At 37.1% G+C, this 24,761-nt stretch overlaps 2 protein-coding genes and 2 long non-coding RNA genes across 4 annotated transcripts; 3 read left to right on the top strand and 1 right to left on the bottom strand.

The window, feature by feature from the left end:
• Positions 1 to 184: 184 nt before the first annotated feature.
• LOC114826189 (uncharacterized) lies at positions 185 to 2,658 on the top strand. The gene is made up of 3 exons (XR_003775107.2): positions 185 to 392; positions 1,758 to 1,845; positions 2,427 to 2,658. It is a non-coding gene; the product is annotated as an uncharacterized lncRNA (long non-coding RNA).
• A 4,084-nt stretch (positions 2,659 to 6,742) lies between these two features.
• LOC103439949 (uncharacterized) lies at positions 6,743 to 7,695 on the top strand. Its single transcript, XR_011582945.1, has 2 exons — positions 6,743 to 6,867; positions 7,020 to 7,695. It is a non-coding gene; the product is annotated as an uncharacterized lncRNA (long non-coding RNA).
• Positions 7,696 to 17,979: 10,284 nt separating this feature from the next.
• LOC103439940 (uncharacterized) lies at positions 17,980 to 19,187 on the top strand. Its single transcript, XM_008378588.4, has one exon. It carries the CDS (start codon positions 18,195 to 18,197, stop codon positions 19,017 to 19,019), a length of 825 nt encoding a protein of 274 aa, XP_008376810.2. The 5' UTR covers positions 17,980 to 18,194; the 3' UTR covers positions 19,020 to 19,187.
• Positions 19,188 to 22,083: 2,896 nt separating this feature from the next.
• Positions 22,084 to 23,166, bottom strand: LOC103439941 (NDR1/HIN1-like protein 26). The gene has a single exon (XM_008378589.4). The coding sequence runs from the start codon at positions 22,994 to 22,996 to the stop codon at positions 22,361 to 22,363; it is 636 nt and encodes a 211-aa protein (XP_008376811.2). The 5' UTR covers positions 22,997 to 23,166; the 3' UTR covers positions 22,084 to 22,360.
• Positions 23,167 to 24,761: the final 1,595 nt, after the last annotated feature.

Below are 24,761 nucleotides of genomic sequence, written 5' to 3'. Positions count from 1 at the left end.
CTAAGAGCATCCCCAATGAGGGTTTTATCCTTCATGAGCTACTACATTTGGGGCCCGTTTGTTTGACCGGATTAGGCATGATTGGACTGGACTAGACTGTAGTCCGTTGTTTGGTCTGCTCCAGGATTAGGTTTAATGAGCTTAGGTCGGACTCGCTTGGATTAAAGACCTCCTTACGCGTTCTTAACGGGATGTCCCCAATTTCGGGCGGACTCGTAAGCCCTTCGCTGTTTTGATAGAGAGAACCGCGAGAGAGTCGCTGGTCTTATTTGTGTCTGCGTCTTCCCTCATCGTCATCCTTGCTTGCTCCCTCATCGTCGTTGTTCTCACCATCATCTCTGCGTCTTTCCCTCATCCGCATCTGCTCGCCCTTATATGCTCGGAGTTGTCAGGTAAACTTCTAAACTTTGATTTATTTCTTCAATTTGTTTTGCAGATCGTGATGTTATTGAGCTTTATTTGATTTTGTTGTTTTGGGTTTGAGAAATTTTCAATCATAGACCTCTGCACTTGAACAAATTAGGGCTTTGATGTTTGGGTCAAATTGAGATTAGAATTTGGGGTTTTCATATTTCAACTTTTCTTTCAAATCCGAACTCAGAAACCATGCTTGGCCATAAAATCGACAAGTTTCTTTTGCAGAAAGAACACATACTTCCATCTCTGTTATGTTAGCATAAATCTGTGTGGTTTTTCGTTTTTATGTTCTTAGTTCACGAATCTTTACTAGTTTCTCTTTTTTATTTTATTAAATTTCATGTAGGGTTGGATGTTTGTGAATTGTTTGGATGAGAATTAATGTGAGCTGAAGAAATTTTTGTTATGCACTATTTATATGAGATTCTGAGAAAATTAGGTGTTAGTCTGAAGGCATATATAAGGAGATCTGTATTACCAGGCATGTTTGACATTAAAATCCTGACCTATTTTATAGGGCTTATGGAGTTTGGATTACAGTGGAAAATCTGAATATCTTCATTCAGCTTTTAGAGAAACTTTTGCAAGAATTTTCATCTTTGGTCTCATTTTATTTGTTTGTTTGATTCTCTGGGAGAGGCGTAAAGATTTCTTCTGATAACAAGGAGAGATGACTAGTGAAAGGATTGTCTTTACTAGTGCATGGGCCATGAATTAGACATTTTTAGTTGGCTTAAAATTTACTCTACTTTTGTGCCACTGGGAAGTATATGAAAGTGAGAGCAATTGCATACAAGTCAAGTTATAACGTGCACCCAATGAATTTCCATAGTTGTTCTTATAAGCAGCTAATCTGAAAATTTTGTGTCCTTTCATACTTTGGACTTTCTATATGGCAGGAGGGTTAACTAGCATGCATCTTGAATGCATTTGGATTCATATACCAACTTCCCGCCCACCCCTCCTTTTAAAGTGAATAAAAAACACTCACAACTCTGTTCATTCACAGGAAAATACTACTTGTTAACTATGATGGCTTTGTAATTAAGCCTTGCGACCATGGCTTTACAACTAAGCCTTGCTATATCTCACGTGACAAGTGATGAAAGAGTCTGGTTTGTGGTTATGTTCGAAGTCGTATCCTCTGTTTGGTTTTGTTTCTGCATTTTTTTATTTCCTTTTACCTTCCTCGGACCACCTTGTTTGAATGGCTTTAGAGATAGGCAGGAAGAAATTCCACATGTCCTGTCAATGCCCAACCATGATATTACAATGTGAATGTTTTGTACCGTGTGGGGTTGATGCTGAACTGCAATATTCTGTGGTTGTTGGTTGCAAAGAAGAGGAGCATAAACGGAAGTGGCCAATGCTAAGAACCCAAGGGAAAACAAGTAACAAACGACTGAAAACCCTCAAGTCTAGAAGAAGGTATAATTCCTAAACCCATAGATCAATTTTCGACATGGATCTATTGAATGTAGTCCTTGGATGTGTGAAAGTTTGCGTTGCATCTCTGTGAATATGACTTCTGTGATATTATAGAAAAACCAAACTGTTTAGGCAATATAAAAAAGGACCCACCATTTTGTAAAACTTCATGGCTGTTTGATATTTGATCGTATGAATTTAACTTTAGAAATACACTTCTTTAATTAGGTGGTAAAGACCCCCAATTCCAGTGTCCTACATGTTTAATTGGATGACAATATCTTCAAAGGAGTGTACTACAAGTTTGAACTATGTTTAATTGGATGACAATAGCTTCTTTTCCTGTTGAATGCTATGTTTCTGATGAATAAGTTTGAACTACAAGTTTTTTTCCTAGATAGCAATTTCAATAAAGGAGGCGGTCTTCTTGTGGTTTTTATCATACAAACTGTTTGTTCACAGTGAAGTCTATATGCATTATGATTGCTACCTTAAGATTGTAATTTAATGTACCATTTCCATAGTTGATGTTGTGAAGTTGACAAAGGATTGGCGTATTTATGATGTTGTTGTGTTGACAGTACAAGAACATGTTTACTTGATAAGGGATGTCATTCGAATAGAAAGAATAACATGGTGGGAAGGTGAAAATTGTGGGAAGGTGAAGAAGTCAGCCAAAGGTTGTTGCTTGCTCCTCTTGTTGCTGTTCATGGACTGAAAAATCTGCTCTAGCTCCTTCACAAAGTTTATGGCACCCCCAACAATTGATGCTTTGTCCCCCTGTAACAAATATTTATAACAATATTAATTTGGTCCAATCCCCAAAAAAAATTCTGTTTAAAAGAACATATGGGTAGAAATCCATGTGAGTTCTTTGGGTTAATCTCCCAAAAACATTTCAATCTAAAGAAAATGGAGTTGCAAGGGACTTCTAGTTGTACTGCCTCCGTTAATAGTGGTTAAGCCAGTTTACCCTCACATTCGAGGTTCTTTGTTTGTGTATCTCCCTCCCGTAATATGACTTTTGTAAAAGAAAAACAAAAATAAAAACATATGTAGCTCGATGAAATTTTTTGGCCATTTTTGTACCTCTTGATTTGTTTCTTGTTTTCTTGTTTAAACTTGGAATACTTGTGGAGCCTGCTCTGTGTTCTAACAGAATTGAGATTGTTTTTGTAACTAGACAAAATATTGGAGGGAAAATAAGTGGTAAAACCGTTTTATACACCAAGCCCAATTTCATTTGAATTAGGATATGTATTTATCTTTTCATTTATATTAGCAGGTACTAAAAACAAAACAATTGTCCTCTTTTTTTAAGATTCATAATATACATGGCAAAAATATGCTTCAATTAACCCAGATCATGAGATTTGTAGTATTACTCTATTACACAATGGCAAAAATTTTAGGGCGTTGGGCATATGTTTTTGAGTTATTAAAATAGAACAATAATGTAGTTCTAGTATAAGCAAACACAAATCTGGTGAACAGTACTGTTTTCATTATCCTGCTTCTTAGTCCGATACTACACCAAACGCTTCACTAAGTTAGTCCAGCTTAGTCTAGTCTAAGCCAGTCCAGCTTAGTCCCTGCAACTAGTCCAGTCCGAGACAGTTCGATGCAACAAACGCACCCTTGAAGTCCTAATGAGAAATTTCATCCCCAATGAGTTGGAAAATGGGGCTAGATCCACCACGGCTAGCAATTCCCTTCCTTGGGTAGCAAAAAATAAGCTACATGTAGCCCCTAAAAGCAGTGGGTCCCACGAGAAAAGTAGCTACCCATGTGAACCAAATTTTGTCACTCTCCCCCACTTGCGAATACACTTGTACTCCTCTTTTATACTTTTTTAAATTCTTTTTCTTTACATTTTTTGTTCCAAAGGTCATCCTTCATTTTATATGTATGTGTAATGCTTAAGACATAAAATGATATAAGATGTTCTACTAAAAGAGTTTACTGTTATTAATTTCTAAATACAAACACACTACATATTAAAATGACATTGAAAGTTTAGAGACCTAAACTGAAAACATAAACAAACAACATACCTAAATTGCAAGGGCATTACAATTTAATTATGAGATGAAATCTTATCTTGTCTGATTTCGGAGAAACAAACCAACGGATAAAATTGAGATAAAGAAACCTAATCCAACGGTTCATAAGTGATCAATTCCAACTTTGTCAGAAAATGAATTTTTTTAGGTTGAAATGTTCATAATTTGTTTTTTTTTTTTTGAGATAACACGTCCAAAAATAAACTTAAGAAAAGTTAATACAATTTGTTTTATCGTGTAATCAAATTACTACTATATATATATATATATATATATAGCCCCATATAAAGTCCAAAAGTAAATAGCTCCTCATTGGAAGATATTCTTTTATAAAGCCCCAATGATTCCTCGAAGCTCTACAATAGGTTATATCCATAACTTTTCCAGCCACATATAAAGCCCTTCATTGGGAATGCTCTAAATAAGCACATGTTTCTCTATAAATCGCTTCTAAAATTCACATAAAACACTTTCAAGTTAATCAGTCAAATAGTCATGAGTACTTTTTGCTATTAGACAACAGTTTTAATTATTTTAGAAGAAGTCCCAAACAAACCCCGAAAGACCTACCAAATGGTCAATGACTAATTAGCAATAAGTGTTTTTTTTGTTTACTTCAACTAGAACAAACGAACTAAAACGTTACTTTTCTTTCATTAGTATTGGTTGAAACAATAAATAATGGCCTAATTAGATTACTAGTCTTTGTAGTGATAGGGTACTCGGAAAATAGTTTATGTGGTACACAATTAGGATTTAAGCCCATGTGGTGAAATTTGGTTAGAATTTATGCCTAAAATCGAAAAATTCGTTAATGGTTAGCGCATGAGGCTCACATGTGAGGCTAAAAAGTTAAAATTAGCCTCACATGTAAGTCTCACGTGCTAACAATTAACGGAGAATTCTTATCCTCATTTATGTGGTTCACTTGTTAATAATTAATGGAGAGTAGACATAATTTTCAATTTTGAGCACAAATCCTAACATAATTCACCATAAGGGCTTCAATCCTAATTTTTTACCACAAGAACTATCATCCAACTATCATATCACCACGGAAACTAATAATCCAATCAGGCCTAAATAGATAAACCACAGGTGCATTACTAATTTTCTGATACATCAAACATGGGTTTGGTTAGGCCAAGATGACTTGGGGGGGGGGGGGGGGGGTACGTAGTGTGCTTGTTTAATTATACTTGGGTCTAATTCTCCTTTCCGTACTTTCACTATCGTAACGAAAAATCCATCGACAAATATATGGTAAATGACGTTTATTTAGTTTTGACCTTTGTTTATTTCGTGGATGAGTTCATTTGAAGTGGATAGTATCATAGACTCATAGTGGCCGAGTAGTTGCGATGCTTTCACGAGGAAGAAAATTTGATAATTGTAATAAACGTGTAACAACTACTGAAAGTTCATTTGAGAAAGCGCGCTGTGTTTGGATTAGGTTTAAGTAAATAAGTCTATCTGATATTGTATAATATATTATGAAAGGACCAACATTGAGGTCAGAGTTTTAAATTTCCACGATACAGTCGATATTTCTATGAAAATATCTAAAAAAATCATAGAAAGATATGGAAATGGGGAATGAAGTCTAAAATTCACCTTATATCGGAGAAAGTCTTAAGTTTAGGCTAAAATCGATATATATTATTGATATTTTTGACACATTTGTTAAATATCAAATAAACTCTTATATTTTGTCCAAACCATGGTTGACAAAAATTTCATTATGTCCATCGAAAGCAATAAATATCGATATCGATATTCAATATATGTGTCGATATTTTCATAAATTTGCAAATCAATATTTTCACCGATACTAATATTTTAAACATTAGTCGAAGTGTGTGTATAGACTCTCGATACCGATTCGCGGACGTACGTAGGAACTTAGACTTTTCTGCATTCTTAATTTCTTTCAGAACGTAAATTACAAATTAATCATAGACATATATGCATATGTAGGTTTGGAAAAAACAATATATATATATATATATATATATATATGCATATGTAGACAACAACGGAAAGTGAAGCTTTTTTGTATATAGCTAACAAATATACATTCTTCCCGGCTTCGAAAGCGATTATATAGATGCACTCAAAAAGTCTATGGTCAAATCACATGTACTTATATAATAAACCTATGATTGTGATATATACCTGCGCGTTGACAAAAAGGAAGATATAAATATTTGAAGATTAGTCCGTACAAGCTACAGTACGTATAATATCTTGGTGCTTCTAGTTCTTTTTAGGGTTTCTTTTTCTTGAGTGATCAACCATCCTTATTTCTTTCTGTCTTTCTAGAAAGAGGGGTAAGTGGGCGCTTCTTTAATTTGGGTGTGAAAAATAAGGTGAACCTTGAAGGGATCTCCTCTTCTCAAACAGCAATATCCCACAATCGGAACATGGAGTCCTTGTAAACTAATATAGTCTACGCCTTAAGGCTGGACTGGACATCATCTTCATTTATATGATATTCAGTCCCAATCAATTAATAAATTCCCCACTTTTCGGCCATTTTTTAGTACATGGTAGTATTGTTGAAAGTGAATCTTACGTCAGAAAAAAGAGAACTTTGTATGTGCTTATAAATAGTTTGGCTACTCCTAAATTGCCAATTGATTTTACGGTCGAAGGAACTTCAACTTTGTTCAAGTTTGAATTGATCAAACATTAGACATACCAACAAAAACAGTAAATTAACATCACACGTATCCTAAAGTTAAGCTGTCTGCTGTCACCGTACCCCTCAACTCAGGTAACTTCATGAATCATGTATATAAGCGGAGGCCGAGACACACACAGAGAGGCATACATTTATCTCCTACCGAAATTGCAGCTGCCGCTGAAATCTTACGTACCCTACTATCTTTAATGCTAGCTTCTTCTGTTAAAGAAATTATGTGAACGATCCTTTCACTATCTTCATTCACTGTTGAAGGTTACAATCCTTTCACTACTTAAAGGCTCTGCAACTTTTTTTTTTTTTTTCCTGCTATATATACTTCCAGAATTTTATTCATCTGATAAAGAAATGGAGCAATCAAGAAACATGCTCATCAAAATGTTACTTTCCCTTCTCAATCTCCTCAGGATCATCAAGACACACTACTACTCGTTCATGATTACTTTACGTGATGATCAATATCACAAGCTTCCCGGAATAAGTTATTCTGATCGTGTTGCGCTACAAGATCACAATAATTTATTCCCGGAAGTAACCCCTTCGCCTTGGTTGGTGCCGTTGCCGGTTCACTGTATAGCTGAATCCGTGAAGAACCAGCTCCCGACGGTGCAAAATAGAGGAGGCAACACGCAGGATTCGGATTATGGCTCGCACACCGATACGTGTATTGTGTGCATGGATAAAGTGGAAGGAGGGCAAAGGGTGAGAGAGCTTTCCAATTGTTCACATGTATTTCACAAAGAGTGCCTAGATGCTTGGATTGATGAGGGTCAGTGTACCTGTCCTCTTTGTCGATCCAATCTATTGCCCAAGAATTGTACTACTCCAGAACCAAAAGGTCATGAACGGGAGTTGGATCCATGGAGGGCGGAGAGGATGATTTACTTGTTTGGGGACGATTACCAGCTCAAGAGGTAGCTGGCTTTGTTAAGATGTAGGAGATATTTAGTGGTGAAGCAGGCATGAGGTCATTAATTGGTTGTCCTTGACACCAATAACTCCAAAAACTCCATGTGTATTTGTTTGTATTATTGTATTTGACCCCTATAATTAACAGTTAAGGCAAACTAAATTACAACCTCATATTCCTACTTCTTTTATTTTCTTCTATCATATTTGTCTTTCTTTTCTCTCTTCTTGTATGAAATGCTTTAGTTGAAAAGCTTTGGCAGTCTTCAATATTACTCTACAGTATCATGTATCCACCCTCGACAAGCTTCTACTAATAATAGTAGTTGTTGACATATGTTGGCATAAACTTTTGGCATATGTTGACAGGAATTGGCAGATGCCTACTAGGTACTCGACGAAATGGCCCAATAAAACGTTTTGGTTGATACTATGATCCCATTATTTTGAAAATCCTAACTACGCATATATATATGTACGTATTTGAATATAGTATATTAATTGTTATTAATGACTTTTTTATTTGATCGATCATCTTTTTATGAACATAAATAAATAAGAAAGCATGAAAACATGAATATATGAATATATGGTGATGTTGATAATAATTTCAGATTTTTATTTTTAGTTTTCTATTTTCTTATAAATTGAAAACTTGTTTATGTTGGAGAACAAAGTCGCATTCAACACAAAATAATATACACTTTATAGTGGACGTTACTAATATCACATTTTATGATTCAACCCCATACCTAATAGAAGGCCGGCTAAGTTAGAAACTATATCGGCAATGATGGTCTTAAGACTTAGAAAGTAGCGTTAAGGTTTTAGTTTTCAATTTTCATTGTTCTTTTGAAACTTGAAAACAATCATCAAACAAGTTTTTAGGTTTTGGTTTTTCAAAAAAAAAATTGAACGAACACGAAATGATTAACAAACATTAACGAGGCTTTATGATAGGATATTTAGTACCTGCACAAAGAGGGTTTTTTTTTTTTTTTTTAGAGAGAAATGATAGAATTTCATTAACATAACCAACCACTTACAAGGATGCCAGATGGGTACATATACTCCAGTGATCAATTTCTTGATTTGAAGGTAATAAGCACAAATACAAATGATTTAAAAACCCCCATACGGTCATCACACAAAGCACACCACTAAAACGAGGAATCCTGAGATTGATATGTCCTAAAGACACGTGACATACCAAGCAACGAAACCCTCACCAAAACCTAAACAAGATAGCGAGGCTACAAAACTGAATAAGCGATACAAAAACCTATGTGTGACAGCAAGGCTACCAACAAATTTGCATAAATGACACAAAGGCCGAAGCAACAGACCAATAATAAAACGTTAAACTAAAAAACAAAAGAAAATAAACAGGACTTGGATTGTCTGCCCTCCAATTTTGGTACCCTCCTCATGCCCTCCTGTTTTTATGGTCACGGTTAAGCCACGTCAACATTTTATATTAATATTTCTTTTTGTTTTATTATTTTTATAAAAAAATAATATAAAATATTAACGTGACTTAACCGTGACCACACAAAACAGGAGGGCACGGGGAGGGCACCGAAATGGGAGGGCAGAGAATCCAAGTCCAAATAAACAGGTGGTGTAGCTGCAAGTTGACAGTAGGTGTGGGGAGCAAAACCAGGGCACATGCAGAAATGTCGGGAGAAGTGCAACACCAGCTGTAGTCGGGACGAACTGAGAGAGGTGGAGAGGAAAAGTTTCCAGCCAGAGCCATCGAAATCGTCGGAACACCACCATAAACCAAACCAACATAATAGTACCGAAAGCCACCAGAGATTCCACAAACCAGAGTTGGTCGCAGTAATGGCAAGAAATAACGGCAACGACATGGGTGGTAAATGGGTTGCCAAGCCAAGACCACCCATGCCACTGAACCGCCATCCCCACCACCATCACGAACCCAAAGAGGACAAAACGATAGTTCCAAGGGTAAAGCCCTCGGATGTCCAAACAACCAAGAGAAAAATGTTGTCAAATATGCACACCCACACAGTGGGAGACCAAGAAGCTACCGCCGGGTGCAAACCCCACCCAGGAGCTACACGAAGCCGAATAAACAAAACCTCCAGAGGTAAGACCGCCACCAACCTGGCAAGAACAGAAAAAGAAGAGTAGGTCAAATACCCATAAAACAACCTAAAAACCAACCCAAAACCGCAGATCTAAGCCCCAAATAAGAGCCTTGTGCGACAATAAAACAACAGAATGGATCTGAGGCTCGCCATCGAAACCATGGGAGCCGGTACGCACAGAAGAGTGCGAGGAGAAGGTACTGGGCAGACCAAGGAAATAAAGAAAGAAGAAAAGAAAAAATAACAGCGAATTGAGGGGTTCCCGGGGGGGGGGGGGGTTGGGTCGCAGCAAGGGTAGGAAGAAGGAGCAAGGGGTGGAGAGGCTAGGAGGAGGGGAATGGTAAAAGAAGGTGGGAGGGGTTGTCGCCAGCCTAAGCCTTAGCAAGGGACCGACGGTTGAGGTTTGCAACGTTAGGGTTTTGCCTTAGAAGGATAGAGAGAATAGGAAGAACTTGTAAAGAGGGTTAAAATCACACAAAATACTTGCAAGCGTACAAGGTACGTAGTTATAGTAAGAATGCTCATGCAAGGTCATTCCCACATGGATTATTTAAAACGATTTATGTAAAAACCAAATCTTAAGAAATTATTTGAAAACAAGGTTTAGAAAAGGTTGATTTTGTGACTAAAAATAATAAAACGAATTTAATAGAAACAATTAAAGAAATCGGCAAGAAAACAATTTTCAAAAAAGAAAAACAAATTGAAATTAAACAATTTTGAAAGAATGATAAAAAGACACCATGGTTATGCTGTCACCTTAACAATCCTATGTAGTTTTACCAATTACTTCTGAATTATACATGCAACTTTGAAGGTTAGGTTTTTTTAATGCATATTCTACTTGTGGAATTCAAGATAGAATGTATATGAAACATGCAATCCATCTGTGACACTCAGATCAATTATAAACATGCATGACTAATTACGATTTGTGTCCCTAAGTGAACTTACAATTATTAACCACAAGAAACATTCCTCAATTTCCGGGTGGCATTCCAAGAAACTGTATCCAGTTACTTATCTAAACATCATGATAATAGCTAAACATTAAGATATAGAGATAGTTTAAACATAGTGATTAATAATTCAAAGTATGCATGCATAATATCATAAACAATTAAATAAAGACTACATATTCATGTTAAGGCTCATTCTCCAAATTGATGCGTAGAGAACTCTAATGGCTAATTAGCTTTATTTATGCTACTACAAAATAAAATCCTTCATAGAAAAAATACAAAATAAAATCCTTCATAGAAAAGGTCTTTTAAAAACTAGGAAACTAAATAAGTTAAAGTAAACTATGAAACATAATCCTAATCAATTAGGGGAAATTTGTCCAGCCACGTTCATGACCTTAGACACCTAAAAAACAGGTACAAGACAACTCTTTTAAAGCTTGAGATGTCCTGAACATATTTGTTGAAAAGCCCATTGCCATAAAACATCATCTTGAACGCCAAAAAAGTTAACTAAGCCCAAAATGGCACTTTAATAGTTTCACACACTGGTCATTTATGTATTCGCCATAAATTAACCACTTAGTATAAATTTGACACAAACAAGTTGAAAGACTTGCGAATGTCCTTCAATTAGAATCACGCCATAATTCATCCGTTTGGTCACTTTTTGTTCAAGAGAATGTCACATGTCATGCAATTAAATTATAATTCAGAAAATCAAAACATGATCAAACAAATACCAAAATATACTAAAACAAAGTAAAATATATAGTATAATTTTGACTCATCACTTTACAACTGAGTAAAACGATATATGATAATCAAACGGTACCCATGCATCATATCAGTTTCTTCTTACTTTTGTTTTACCCGTGGGTTAAAAGAAAACCAAACCTAGATTCAACTAGAAGTAATTCGCAACCCGTTGGGTCATCAAAGATCACCGATTAACGGGTCACGGACCAGCTAGCATTGTCACCCTAGCTAGCACATCTCAATGGTCCCCATGCATGATCGAAATGTCACCGACTCACCATTCAAATTCAAGTATTCCAACTGACTGGAAAAAGAAAAACGGACCGACAAAGGAAACGGACCGACCTCTTAGACGTAGACAGACAAAGGAGTACTTTTTGTTGGCAAAATCTCTAGATCTTATTGAGTGAGAAGCATCAATTAATTTGTACGTTATTCGTAAATTGCCTACTTTCTTGGACTTGTTTGGCAGATGAACCGGTTGATCTGAAATCATATTTTGTTGGACTAGTAGCCATAAGAGTGTTTTTCTTCGGAAAATTGTATTCATATAGTTTGTTCGCTAGAATTGAATGTCTTAATAATTTTGAATTTGTCTAAATTTTGTAAGAATTATATATTTATAATGTACTAAAATACAAACAGTAGCCATAAACCGGTGTTGACTTGGGGTATCTAAACTAAAAATATAAGATATATATATATACATATATATATATATATATATATAAGAAAAGAAAGACTTGCTTTGGGTATAAATCTAAACCAAAAATAGAAGATGTATAAAAAATAAGAAAGACTTAGGAGTAAGATTCGTAGGAGATGGTTAATTTGGTGCATTTTTATGCATGGATTCTCTCTATCTGTCTCTCGTTGACGCACAGCGAAGCATCACATGATTGAATGGGCGGAGATGCGAATGTGTTCGCACCTACCAAGACATCGTTATCATCTTCTTTTTCAAAGACTACAAAAAGTAGCCAGCAAATGAAAAGCAAGCCTAGCTTAATTAGCTTGCATTATTTCAGAGAACAAACCCTACTTGCTCATTGTTCCAATACAAAAAAGATGAGCCCCTCAGAAGATGCGACTTTAATTTACCGGTTCCCAAAATGTATCTATAAGTTGACAAAGTGAGCACACAAAATTAATGAATAAGTAGGAAAAAAAAACATCACTTGATCGCCATATATAGCTCGATTAATGTTCGTAACTTTCATTAGTTTGTTCTAAAGTTTCCATAATTTGACAATATGGAACCATCAAATCTGGTCTACCAAGGAAGTCGGTAAAGCTCCTTCAGTAATTACGAGTTATGATTTTACGTGAACACTAAAAAGTTGAACAAGAAAGAAAGATTCGAACTTAAGTGTTAAGGAAGAAGCACATTGCTCTATCCAACTTGGTTAACCAAAGTACGGAGCTCCTTGATTGATTAATTACAGTCAACTTCATCCAATATTCAACAATACTCAAATTGATTCCTTAATTTGCAACCAAGAAGTATTAATCCCATACATATTTAATTAAGAATATCCTATGTATCGTTGGATATGTTCTTGTACTTATTCTCTAGTATAGCAAGGAAAATGAAGACAGCTTGACGTACGGGCGCAAAAAAAATTCAACGGGAGCTTCTTGATTTATTAATTACACCGGGCATCATTCAATATTCCCAAAAATAAGGAAACTTTTTTAAATGTCATACTAATTTGTCATATGAACTAAATTTTTTTAAGTAATTTGTCATATAAATTTCTGAAATTATTAATTTGTCTCACCTTAACTCCGTTAAGTTTTTAATCCAAAAGAAGAATATCTTGAACTTTTGATCCCATTTTTCACAAGTTTATTTATTTATGGGATAAATTGATTTTACACTAGGGTGGGCGATAAATTATATTTCAAATTGCTTTCTATCCAAAATAAGTATAAATTATATTTCAAAAAAATTCTCAAAATTTAATTACTCAAATTGCTTTGTCGTGCCCTAGATTGTATATCAATATTATTCAGTATCCTCGTAGGATGGTGGTTGTTGATTTATATAATCATACATATAGTTGACTTCATCAAATTGACGTGTGATGCTAATAAAAGCCACTACATACGTAACCCTAATTAAAATACATCAACGTACGCCAGCCCGTTATAAACTTCTGTGAGCTCAATTATCAGAGCATCCACCATGCATCATCTCCTACTATCCGGTGCCACCATACCCCTCTAAGAGCAACTCAAGCGTAGGAAGGCCCCATGGGCAACTGTCTCTTGAATCCCCTTCAGTGAACAGTAATTATCTTTAATTAACAGTAATTGTTTTTTGCATCTTCACCCTTAACTGAATAGTCATGGCAATAGGTAATAAAATATTCGTATTTTTTATTTTATAAAATAATACAAAATTATTTTATTTGTAACTTCGGATAAGATTTTTAATTGTTCTCGTTGCGCTACGTGTCATTATCCGAAAAGATTGTGACACGTGGCACAACGGTAACATATCTGATTTTTTTTCCTTTTTTTCTTTTTATTTTTTAATTTTTAAAGGCGAATAATGTGGACCGTTGATCTGAAATCCAACAGCTGATATTGGGGGAGTTTTGAAATTTTTTTTTTATCGTTGGAAATCCAACGGTCCATAAAAAGTATCCGTTGAAATCCAACAGACGAGAATGTGCCACGTGCCCCAAAAAACGGTAACATTTCTGACATTTGGACCACGGGCCCCACCAACTGAAAAGATGTTGGTGATGCGCCCTCATGCGCACATATGCGACACGTGCCTGATGCAAATTTTTTAATAATGTGGCTGACGTCAACCATGTATCATACGGTCCCAAGCGCATGAGCTGGAGCAAGAAAGGGAGGCAATTGGATTGAAATGGTTGCCGATCCACCGGGCTATCACATACGGTGGACCTGCTCTAAAGAAAATTATCAACTTGTAGTGTATGATATTATATTTTTGGGGCATTTCTTGTGTATTTTAATTAATTAATTTCTAATTATCAAACTTGTTGGCCGGTCAAACCCTACCTGTTTCCAAAGACCTTCCTTTTTTGCAAAACTGGTTAGGTTAAATGTCCACTTTGTAAAAAATAAAACTAAAAATGTTCATTTTTTTTTTCCGGGTGAACTGTTCATTTTGTTATTTTAGTAGACGATCCTTTCACTGTCTTCCTCCACTATATATCGGTTACGTTTGCTTGGTATTTGTGACTCTGATCTGTCTGTCTGTCTCTCTCTCTCTCTCTCTCTCTCTCTCTCTCACATTACATTCATCTGATGGGTCGACCGAGAAACCTGCTTTCCAAATTGTTACTCGTTCTTCTCGATCTACTCAACATGATCAAGTTACACTACTGCTTACTCATTAAACAACGTCAACAATTTAACAAGCTACATATTTATGAACATCGTCCGGTAGAGAATGATTCATTCCCACCACCGCCACCACAAGCAGCCACTCCTTCATGGCGGCCTTCACCTTGGTTGGTACCATTACCGGTCCACTGCATAGCTGAATCAGTCAAGAACCAACTCCCGGTGCTGCAATACCAAGAAACTCTCATGAAAACACGAAGCCAAGCAGAAGCAGAAGAACAGGACTGCCACGTGAATATGTGTGCATAGTGTGCATGGATAGCATGGAGGAAGGCCAAGTGGTGAGAGAGCCATGCAATTGTTCACATGCTTTTCATAAGGAGTGCCTAGATGTCTGGATTGATCAAGGTCAGCTAACATGTCCTCTCTGTAGATCAGAGCTATTGCCTAAAACTTGTAGTACTTCCCCAAACTCAAAAGATAAGGATCCATGGAGGAAGGAGAGGATGATTTACTTGTTTGGTGATGATTACTTCATGAGCTAGCTGGCCTACTAAGCCGATCTTGTTTCAGAAATCAGAATATTAATTGTTGCATTTTCTTATCTGAAGTTTCAACTCTCAAGCCAATTAACTCAAAGTTTTCATTAGTTAATTTTTGTTTGTAGATTATTATGTTTGCTCGATCTTTCTTAATTCCAAGTAGTTGCCGTAGAACCTATAAAAAAGAGAGAGTTGTAGCAAGAACTACTCTTGTGCACGCACTTCACCCGTCTCGGACGCAACCCGTCCCCTTTATTTTATAGAAGAATTGAACTTATTGCTGGGCTAGTTATTCTAAGCCCCAATTGGCTGCAGGATTTCGCTCTGCAACTAGATGAAGATCGCTTTGGGGGTTAATGTGGCGTGGCTGAATATAGAGCAATCCGCCACCGCAACGTTTGATCAATAGATTACATAGGACTTCAGAAGATAATCTCTTATATTAGGATAATACTATGGAAACTAAATTTGTAGACAAAATTTACAAATTAAATGATGCATCAACAATAAGAAATGAGCACGTTTATCAACACTTAGTAATAAACATGATCAAGTTACACTACTGCTTACTCATTAAACAACGTCAACAATTTAACAAGCTACATATTTATGAACATCGTCCGGTAGAGAATGATTCATTCCCACCACCGCCACCACAAGCAGCCACTCCTTCATGGCGGCCTTCACCTTGGTTGGTACCATTACCGGTCCACTGCATAGCTGAATCAGTCAAGAACCAACTCCCGGTGCTGCAATACCAAGAAACTCTCATGAAAACACGAAGCCAAGCAGAAGCAGAAGAACAGGACTGCCACGTGAATATGTGTGCATAGTGTGCATGGATAGCATGGAGGAAGGCCAAGTGGTGAGAGAGCCATGCAATTGTTCACATGCTTTTCATAAGGAGTGCCTAGATGTCTGGATTGATCAAGGTCAGCTAACATGTCCTCTCTGTAGATCAGAGCTATTGCCTAAAACTTGTAGTACTTCCCCAAACTCAAAAGATAAGGATCCATGGAGGAAGGAGAGGATGATTTACTTGTTTGGTGATGATTACTTCATGAGCTAGCTGGCCTACTAAGCCGATCTTGTTTCAGAAATCAGAATATTAATTGTTGCATTTTCTTATCTGAAGTTTCAACTCTCAAGCCAATTAACTCAAAGTTTTCATTAGTTAATTTTTGTTTGTAGATTATTATGTTTGCTCGATCTTTCTTAATTCCAAGTAGTTGCAGTAGAACCTATAAAAAAGAGAGTTGTAGCAAGAACTACTCTTGTGCACGCACTTCACCCGTCTCGGACGCAACCTGTCCCCTTTATTTTATAGAAGAATTGAACTTATTGCTGGGCTAGTTATTCTAAGCCCCAATTGGCTGCAGGATTCCGCTCTGCAACTAGATGAAGGTTGCTTCGGGGGTTAATGTGGCGTGGCTGAATATAGAGCAATCCGCCCCTGCAACGTTTGATTCATAGATTACATAGGACTTCGGAAGATAATCTCTTATATTAGGATAATACTAGGGAAACTAAATGATACGTTACCAATAAGAAATAAGCACGTTTATCAACACTTAGTAATATTTAATCATCAATTTTCATGTTAATTAGTTTATTAATTTTGTCTACAAAATTTAATCTCCTCAGCATTATTTTATCCGTATATATACTTAGTGGTTAATTTGTAAGAATATTTTACACATATAATCGTGAGGTTAGGTACACATGAAAATGGCTAACCTCATGAGTCAAGATTACGAAGGTTTCTATGTTCCATCATTTTATTTTTGGACGCTACCTTTCGAAATCAATTGCCCAGTGTACCCACATAGCACATGTTCATCTCATGAAAACATAGTTTCTCTCGTGATCTAATTAATTTCCCGAAATTTAGATTTCACAAAGATGCTGAAACTTCCACATGCATGGCAAACATCGATAGGTTTGAAATAGTCTGCTTCTGTAAGCTTCCACACTTTTACAACCAAATGTGATGTACATGAAGAGATTGGTTATCACGATTCATTTCATGTGTCATAATACAAGTGGTTAAATATTAAAAAAAAAATTGCTTATATTATGATACTTGATATATCGGACTGATTCACAAGAAAAATTTCTCAATGCCATGCATCTCTCCTCTCCTCCAAGTTCCAATAATTTTTTTTGTATATTCGGAACATCATCAAGTCCACCTGTATAATAACATTTCGAATGGTAATACCAATTAATTTCAAGTAAATATCTATTCCCAAGCCACCCAACGTTATGTGGTGTTACTTGTATCAATTTATCCATGGTACGCTAAATGTATATATATTTTTATCGAATCCTATACAATACCTTCATAAAATATATAATTTTTTGACAAGACGATTTTTTTTATATAACGATATTATTTATATTAAATAAGTTATATAATTTATCCATGAGTATTGTTTTTTTCATGACATACAGTGAGTCTGAAGTTGAAAAATTATGCAATGTTGAAACAATCATGTATAAATAAGTGTATCATTCTCATTCATTACTCCATCATTCACGGAATAAATAAAAGATATCGATAAAAATACATACATATATTTAATACAATCATCATCTCGATCAGATAATAATTGTATATACATAATCATTGTAGCCATCCTAAAATAAATACATGCTAAAGGCTTTTGTAAACTAGTTCTTGAAGGCCCAATGTTTCTTATGGACCACAACCATTTTAGCCCACAATTAATATAATTATGTTGAACCGGTTCATCTTTGTGGATTTGCTCAAATTCCCCACCTCTTATTCTTTTCCCCTACAAAACACCACCACAACCCTTTCCCCGATTTCGTATTCACTCTTATCCATCTTGGATTTTGACTCAGATCGAAGAGAAGAATGGAGCTGATCACCAAAACTCCATCATCCCTTCGCCCAACATATATCTCCGATCGCCATTGTTATCATCATCTTCGCAGTTGTTGACATGCCGCCGCCGCCGCAACAACCGATCTGCAACAACCTCCCAACGCTACCCGATCTCCTCCTGACGGCGATCTCCATCTCCTTCCTCTTCTCCTCCTCCGCCCGAGCTACCCTCCTCTCCAAAACCCCATTTTCCCATTTACCTTCCTGCCCTCGCCGCCTTTTCAAAATCCCCACCATGTCTCTCCACCACCACCCCCAGCAGCACCGCTTTGCAACCCCGCAGTCCCTCTCCGAGTGGCTCAAGCCCCGATTGCTCTCCGACTCTCTCGCCTCTTGGGGGGTCAAGCCTGGCACCAAGAACGTCCACAACCTCTGGCTCGAGCTCTCCGAAGGCGAAAGCTTTTTAGCCGATTCATCCCCGCCGGTTCGAACGGTTCACGTTGTCACGGTCCGGATCATCGACGATAAATCCCGGATTTTGATCGAAGCCCACCAAGAATTATCGGATGGCAGCGTCAGGAGCCGAGGCCGGCCACTGTCAGAGAAAATGAAACCCGGAGAGGACCACGAATCGGCGGCGAACAGGGCGGTTATGGAAGAGCTCGGTTCGATATTGAATTCGGCAAGCAACGGCATTGTGAAGATTGTTCCGGGTTCTTATGAGAAAAGGGTGGAGGAGCGGCATTCAATGTCGTATCCGGGCTTGCCGGCGTGTTACGTGCTGCACGCGGTGGATGCTTGGGTGGAGGGCTTGCCGGAAGGTGAGTTTTGCACCGAGGAGGAGCAGGAGTATCCGAATGGCGGAGCGATGAGCATTGCCCACGAGGCTGTGTCTGTCAAGAAGCATTTTTGGAAATGGGTTAGTCTTGATTCCATAAATTAATCACTTCACAATGTAGTTCAATAAATTGTTGGATTTGTTGAACTGTTTAGATTATGATATACTACTTATAAAGATACTTGACATTAAAGCAATCCTGTAAGAAAATGTCGTTTTGAGAATTTTGGCTATTGTTTATGAGAGGACATATTGATTCGATTTTCGGTTGAATGTGTGTATTACTTTTACTTTGAATCATCGTAATACTGGTTGTGTAATTTTTGCTTTACCGTACTTCGCTTGCAGCTTTTACGGTGCACTGATTTTTGACTTGAATGCTTTATCGAACTCGTTTGTCTCTTTTGGGAGCTGTTATTTGTTCAGGAAGGACTTGAGAACGTATAGGCCTTATGATCCAATTGCGAATTAAATTGCTAACCGAAAAATGCAGCTTGATTGACCAGTTAGTCCCACACAGTGCTTGATAATCTACGAACAAATGCTTGACCACGGGGTGCTGGGTTACTTGTGTTCAAGTGAATGAGAACAGATTTTTGGTTAAAATTACCATATAGCATTAGCTTAGGCAATGTTTAACAGTTTCTGATCGGCGTCTGGGAATGTTGTCAAATTCTGGTGCAAGTAAAGCTTCACAGAATAGTAGCAGGCTACTAGTTGATATAGAAAGACAGTTATAAGTAGTCTAGTAATTTCCTTCAGAAGATGCGATTATGAGAGAGAGGCTCGAGTAAAAAAGGTAGAGGAAAGACTTAGGAAGACTTAGAAAGAGACTCTAAGAAAAGACATGGAGTACTTGGAGCTAACAGAACACTTGACGCAAAAACGAGTGTAGTGGCGTTCTAGGATTCATACAGCTGACACCACTTAATGGATAAGGTTTTGTTGTTGTTGATGTTGTTTCACTATCTTTATAAGAAATTGCACAACAAATCACTCTGCTTGCACTGCGTTCTCTTGTTGACTATAACATATGCACTCAAAGGTCTTGAATATCCTAATTTAGTGCTTGGTTATGTCTAGGTCTTTGATTCCTTCGTGTTTCTTACATCAAGATTTCAAATGGATTTTTGTGTTCTTCCATTCTAGTTCATGCTCACCCTTGAATCTGGATCAGCTTTTTGGAAATTTTGGTGTAGACTTTGATTCGTTGTTGCTACTCAAAAGATTGATCGCCTTGTTCATTAAGTTGTTCGCCAACTAACAACTGCTGCAGTATTTCTCTGTAGAATGTAGACACTTATCATCTCAATTATTTGTGTTTCATCTTAGACCTTTAAGCATCGGGGAATTAAAGTCGCTTCTCGCGTAGATTTCTCCTGTAAGATTGATGTAAAACTTCTTCAAGTTCTTGAACTGTCCATAGAAATTACCGGATGGATGTTGAAACGCAATTATAGAAGCGTCGTTGTTGTGAAGTTTGTGTGGTTTTCTTATTAGGTTGGTTGGAGACGCAAGCTTTCTTTCGTATCGTTAAAAAGTAGGTTTACTTTTGATATTTGTGGGACTAGATGTTTTTTGGCCACAATTATTTCTTCTTTTGCTTTTGAGGACGCACTGAAAGATGATGTATGTCAAGTCAACATCTTAAATTTGAAGTATTGAAGCGTTTGTGTATTATTGCAAGATCTGCCAAGATGGCCGTTCTTTGGTGCTCTCTAGTATTTTAATGTTGGGATGTCCCAATGTTAATACAAGTTTATATATATATATATATATATATATATATATATATATATATAAAAGAACAGGGCGCAAAGTGTGCAAAAATAAAAATAAAAATCAGTTTATTCATTGAGGGATTTCGTCGAACATTTGGTGAGTTTGTTGTCAGCCATCCTATGTTGCGCATATCTCAACAAATATCGGCATATGTCGAAATAATTTGATGAGTGATAAAGGAAGAATTTGTCGAGTGATGTTGACGCAATCTGTTGAGAGATGCTTAACATTTATTACATTAAACAATTAGTAGGCATAAAAAGGTCTTATACCGAACATACAAAAGGTCTTTAGAAGACTCTCGCATGCATATTTAATTTGTTGGCATGTTCACAAATTCACGTTGGACAACCTTGCGTGATGGCCACCAGCCAGCTCGCAACTATCTCGCAAGATTTGTCCCGCGCTGGAATTTTCGGCCGCTGTTTAAGTGGAGTCTCGGGTCCTTGGATGAAGAAGGGTATTATAGTGGTATTCACACGCTTATTTTTATCTTTCATGCACTTTTGTTAATTTTTTATCATTGATCTTTTTTAATTCGTTCAATCCGACGATCTAAAATTAAAAAGTATGTAAAAAGTAAAAATGAGTATGAGGAGGACGAAACTAAAAAGGTTAACCTAAAGTCATGAACTGGAGGCTTACCACAAAGCTGTAAAGGCAAACCATATTTGGTCATATTTTATCCCAGAATTAGGTGGTTGTTTCAAAGTGGTCAATTGGTTGACAAATAGCAAATTTGCAGTTTAAAAACATTTTGATATCTTAAAGCAGAAGGTTAAAGTTCATTTTGTTTACTTGCAAGAACAAAGAGTTCTCTCTTTTTTGAAAGAATAAAAATGAATAACGGAATTAGCACATTCTGATGTATATTCAATTGACAAATTCATTTCCATTCTTAGGTTGATAGAATTATGCTCAAAGATTATGTTGGGACTTTTGCTTCCATGCATTACAAATTACAAGTCCACATGAATATTAAAGGTGAAGGGTTGAAGTGTAAATTTGGAGATTCCTTAACGAAGAAAACAATGGATATTTTCCCTCTTTTTTTTTTTTCTTTTTCTTTCTTGTTGGCATCGCACCTATCATTACTCTTTTATGTTCTTTTTCCCCTCAATCTCTTTCCTTTCTCCTGCCTGCAGAACTACCACCAAACTAGAAAAATCAAAACCAAAACCCACCATGAAAAATAATCTATGAGAAGATGATCTCCATTTCTAATCAGTTTAGAGCATTCAGACGTTTCCAGATCCTCGCAAGGCGGAGAGCCTTGTTGGCCTTGGATTCGCCTTTTATCGTTACTGTTGAGGTCCCGTGTTTGAATTCTTTCTCACTCAGTATCGCTTGTATCGTAAAGAAACCAAAAAGAAGATAAGATCGACGATACAATTAAGCAAGCCTTTCATTCTCACTCATATATGATCATTACTTCCAGTCCTAGATATATATATCAATCATATGATTAATTGATACAAATTTACAAAAACTTAGGCGCAGAACTAAACATCAACAAACATGACCAAGCAAATATTCAAGAACCAATCAAGAAACATACATGTTAGTAGTACGATCGAAGTAGTCTTGGTGGTTTAGGGAAGAACTCCACTCTATGCTACTGAGGCGTTATCCAGGTCCTGATGTGGGTAAGTTTCTCTTGTAATTCAGACGTTGGTAGAGCATTGAGTCCCTTGCCTTGCAGTGAGAGGACCAGTTGGAACATAAGGACCAAAAGCCATAACAGCAAGACAATCCACGGTAACCCGATATTTCCCGGAAACCCAAGTTCCAACCTTCCATCGAATTCGTCCTATCACTTTGAGATTCAAAACCAGTCTACCAGCCGTTTGATCACGTCCCACTTCATAGCCAAACGAGGGATCCACCGGCAGACCTATTCCCACCAGAGAAGCTGTCAAGACATTGGTGTCTTCATGTCCTTGGTAAAACGGAGGAAGAGAAGTGTAAAGAGTGATTTGCTGGCCCTTGTATACAGCGTAGACTTTAAGCTCGTCATAGTAAATCCCGACTTTCTGATTAGGGTTTTTCGAAAGGAGGGTGAGTTGGACGGACGAGTTGAGGAGGTGACCGCCGGAGAGGTTCAGCTGGTAGATATCGGCTTCTTTGAGGGAGAACTCGGGTTTCGTGGGGCGAAGGATGAGCCAGACGAGTAGTATTATGGAGAGAATTGTGGTGGCAAATGTAGAGAATAGTAAGAAAAGCTTCCTGTAGAGCTTGCTAATGTTAAGTCCTTGTTTGTTGCCACAGTGTTTAGGAGATTTTGTGAGGGCTTCAGACATTTGCAGCTACAAATGTTTAGAGAGAGAAAGAAAGAGTTAGACAGAGGAGGTTTACAGGGTTAAGCAAGAGGAGGGAGGTCATGGGGTTAATAAAGGGTGCAAAAAGCAGCAATAATTTGCTCTCTCTTGGACTTTTGACTGGCAGCTTCCTCATATTGCGGTGGGAAGTGGCTGTAAGTTATATAGTTGTAAACTTGTAGAATGCGCTTCTAATTTAAAAGGGTAAATGATATTGTACGGCTGTTAATTTAAGTATGTTATGTGACATTAGATTAATCGTTAAAAACATATAGCATGTTCAGATATCCAAGGACGAGAAAATATTACATTTTTAGGTAAAATCATGCACATATTTTAACCGTTGGATCATTGTACACCTGTTGATCGACGTTGGATGGTTGATCATGCTTCATGATTGATGAGCCTTGCTGTGGATCGATGTAGCACATCAGATAGGGTTGTTGTGGGATGATTCACGAATTGGCCATGTCAGGGGTGGGACGAGCTTAGCCTTTTCCTAAAAGCAAACTGGATTATATTCGTCTGTTTACTAACTTGCAAATGCAAAAGTTCGCATGAAGGAATATTAGTAGTGCTGCGTGAAAACGACATGAAAATATAGGAAGTTGTGCTGGTTCAAGTAAAACCCCTTTGCGGCCTAAGAGTCCAAAACAACTTAAGAGTGAGGTTTAGGGTACAACTCAAGAGTAAGGGTTAGGGTGGCAAAGTTGTTAGTTAGGAAAATAGAGTAATCAAATCAATTGTTCATCCATCATCTGTTTTGATTAATTCATGAATATTCTAGGTTGTTCATATTATTGTCACTATTAGTCACATCTCGACCCGGGCTCAACCATATCCCGTGGTCAACTCCGCCGTAGCACGATTTGTTCGTTTTGGGTCCCGACCACGCCCTCACGATTTTGTTTATGTGAGTGAGAACTTCCCAATGGGTCACCCATCCTAGGAATGGTCTGACCCCTTTCTCGCTTAACTTCGGAGTTCCTACGAAAACTGAAGCCAATGAGCTTCCAAAAAGCCTAGTGTTATATGGAGGTGAGCATGTACATATAAGGTATAAAGAATCCACTTCCCCGGACAATGTGGGATGTTACACTATTCCCACACATAACATAGATGTGCAAATGAGGGTTAGGTGAGTTGACTTACACGGATGTCGCCTTCTTGCATCCGAGTTTGATTTATAAATCCCGGTAAATTAAATAATTTTAAGTTATTACCTTGACAAGAAAAAAAAATATGTGGGGAACAGACATCATTGAGTTGGTTTCAAGATATGCGTGATGATTCATGAATATACATGTGTGCCATGCAACAAAGTTTGAAAAGTTGAATTTATGGACGCTACTCATATCTGATTATGCTTTACCACCAAATATAATGTAAAATATACATATAGGGTACCGTGATGAGGACGATCAAAATTCAAAAGCAGATAGATGATATTGAGGATATCTCTGTGCGTAGATCTATCTTAACCAGAATCAGAGATTGGGAAGCACTTTTGGAGTAATTGAGAGGAAAGTGAAGGCTTTTAAAGAGCAATAAGAGATAGCATAGCCAATAGGAGCTATAGCCTGTCTCATCGATTGAGCGTGAGAGAAGAAAATGGTGCAATATCGCCAAGTGGCCTGCCCTTCTCTTAAGCTTTGTCCTCCCTTGTTTCAGTCAATGGAAGATTAATCATTAGAACTTTGAGATTAGGGTATTAAGAGATGACTGATTGACGGTGCAGATCTTGCTA

Source organism: Malus domestica, chromosome 07 (genome assembly GCF_042453785.1).
Source record: "Malus domestica chromosome 07, GDT2T_hap1".
Taxonomy (NCBI): Eukaryota; Viridiplantae; Streptophyta; class Magnoliopsida; order Rosales; family Rosaceae; genus Malus; species Malus domestica.
Note: the sequence above shows the minus strand (reverse complement) of the source record. Positions and strands in the feature narration are given on the sequence as shown.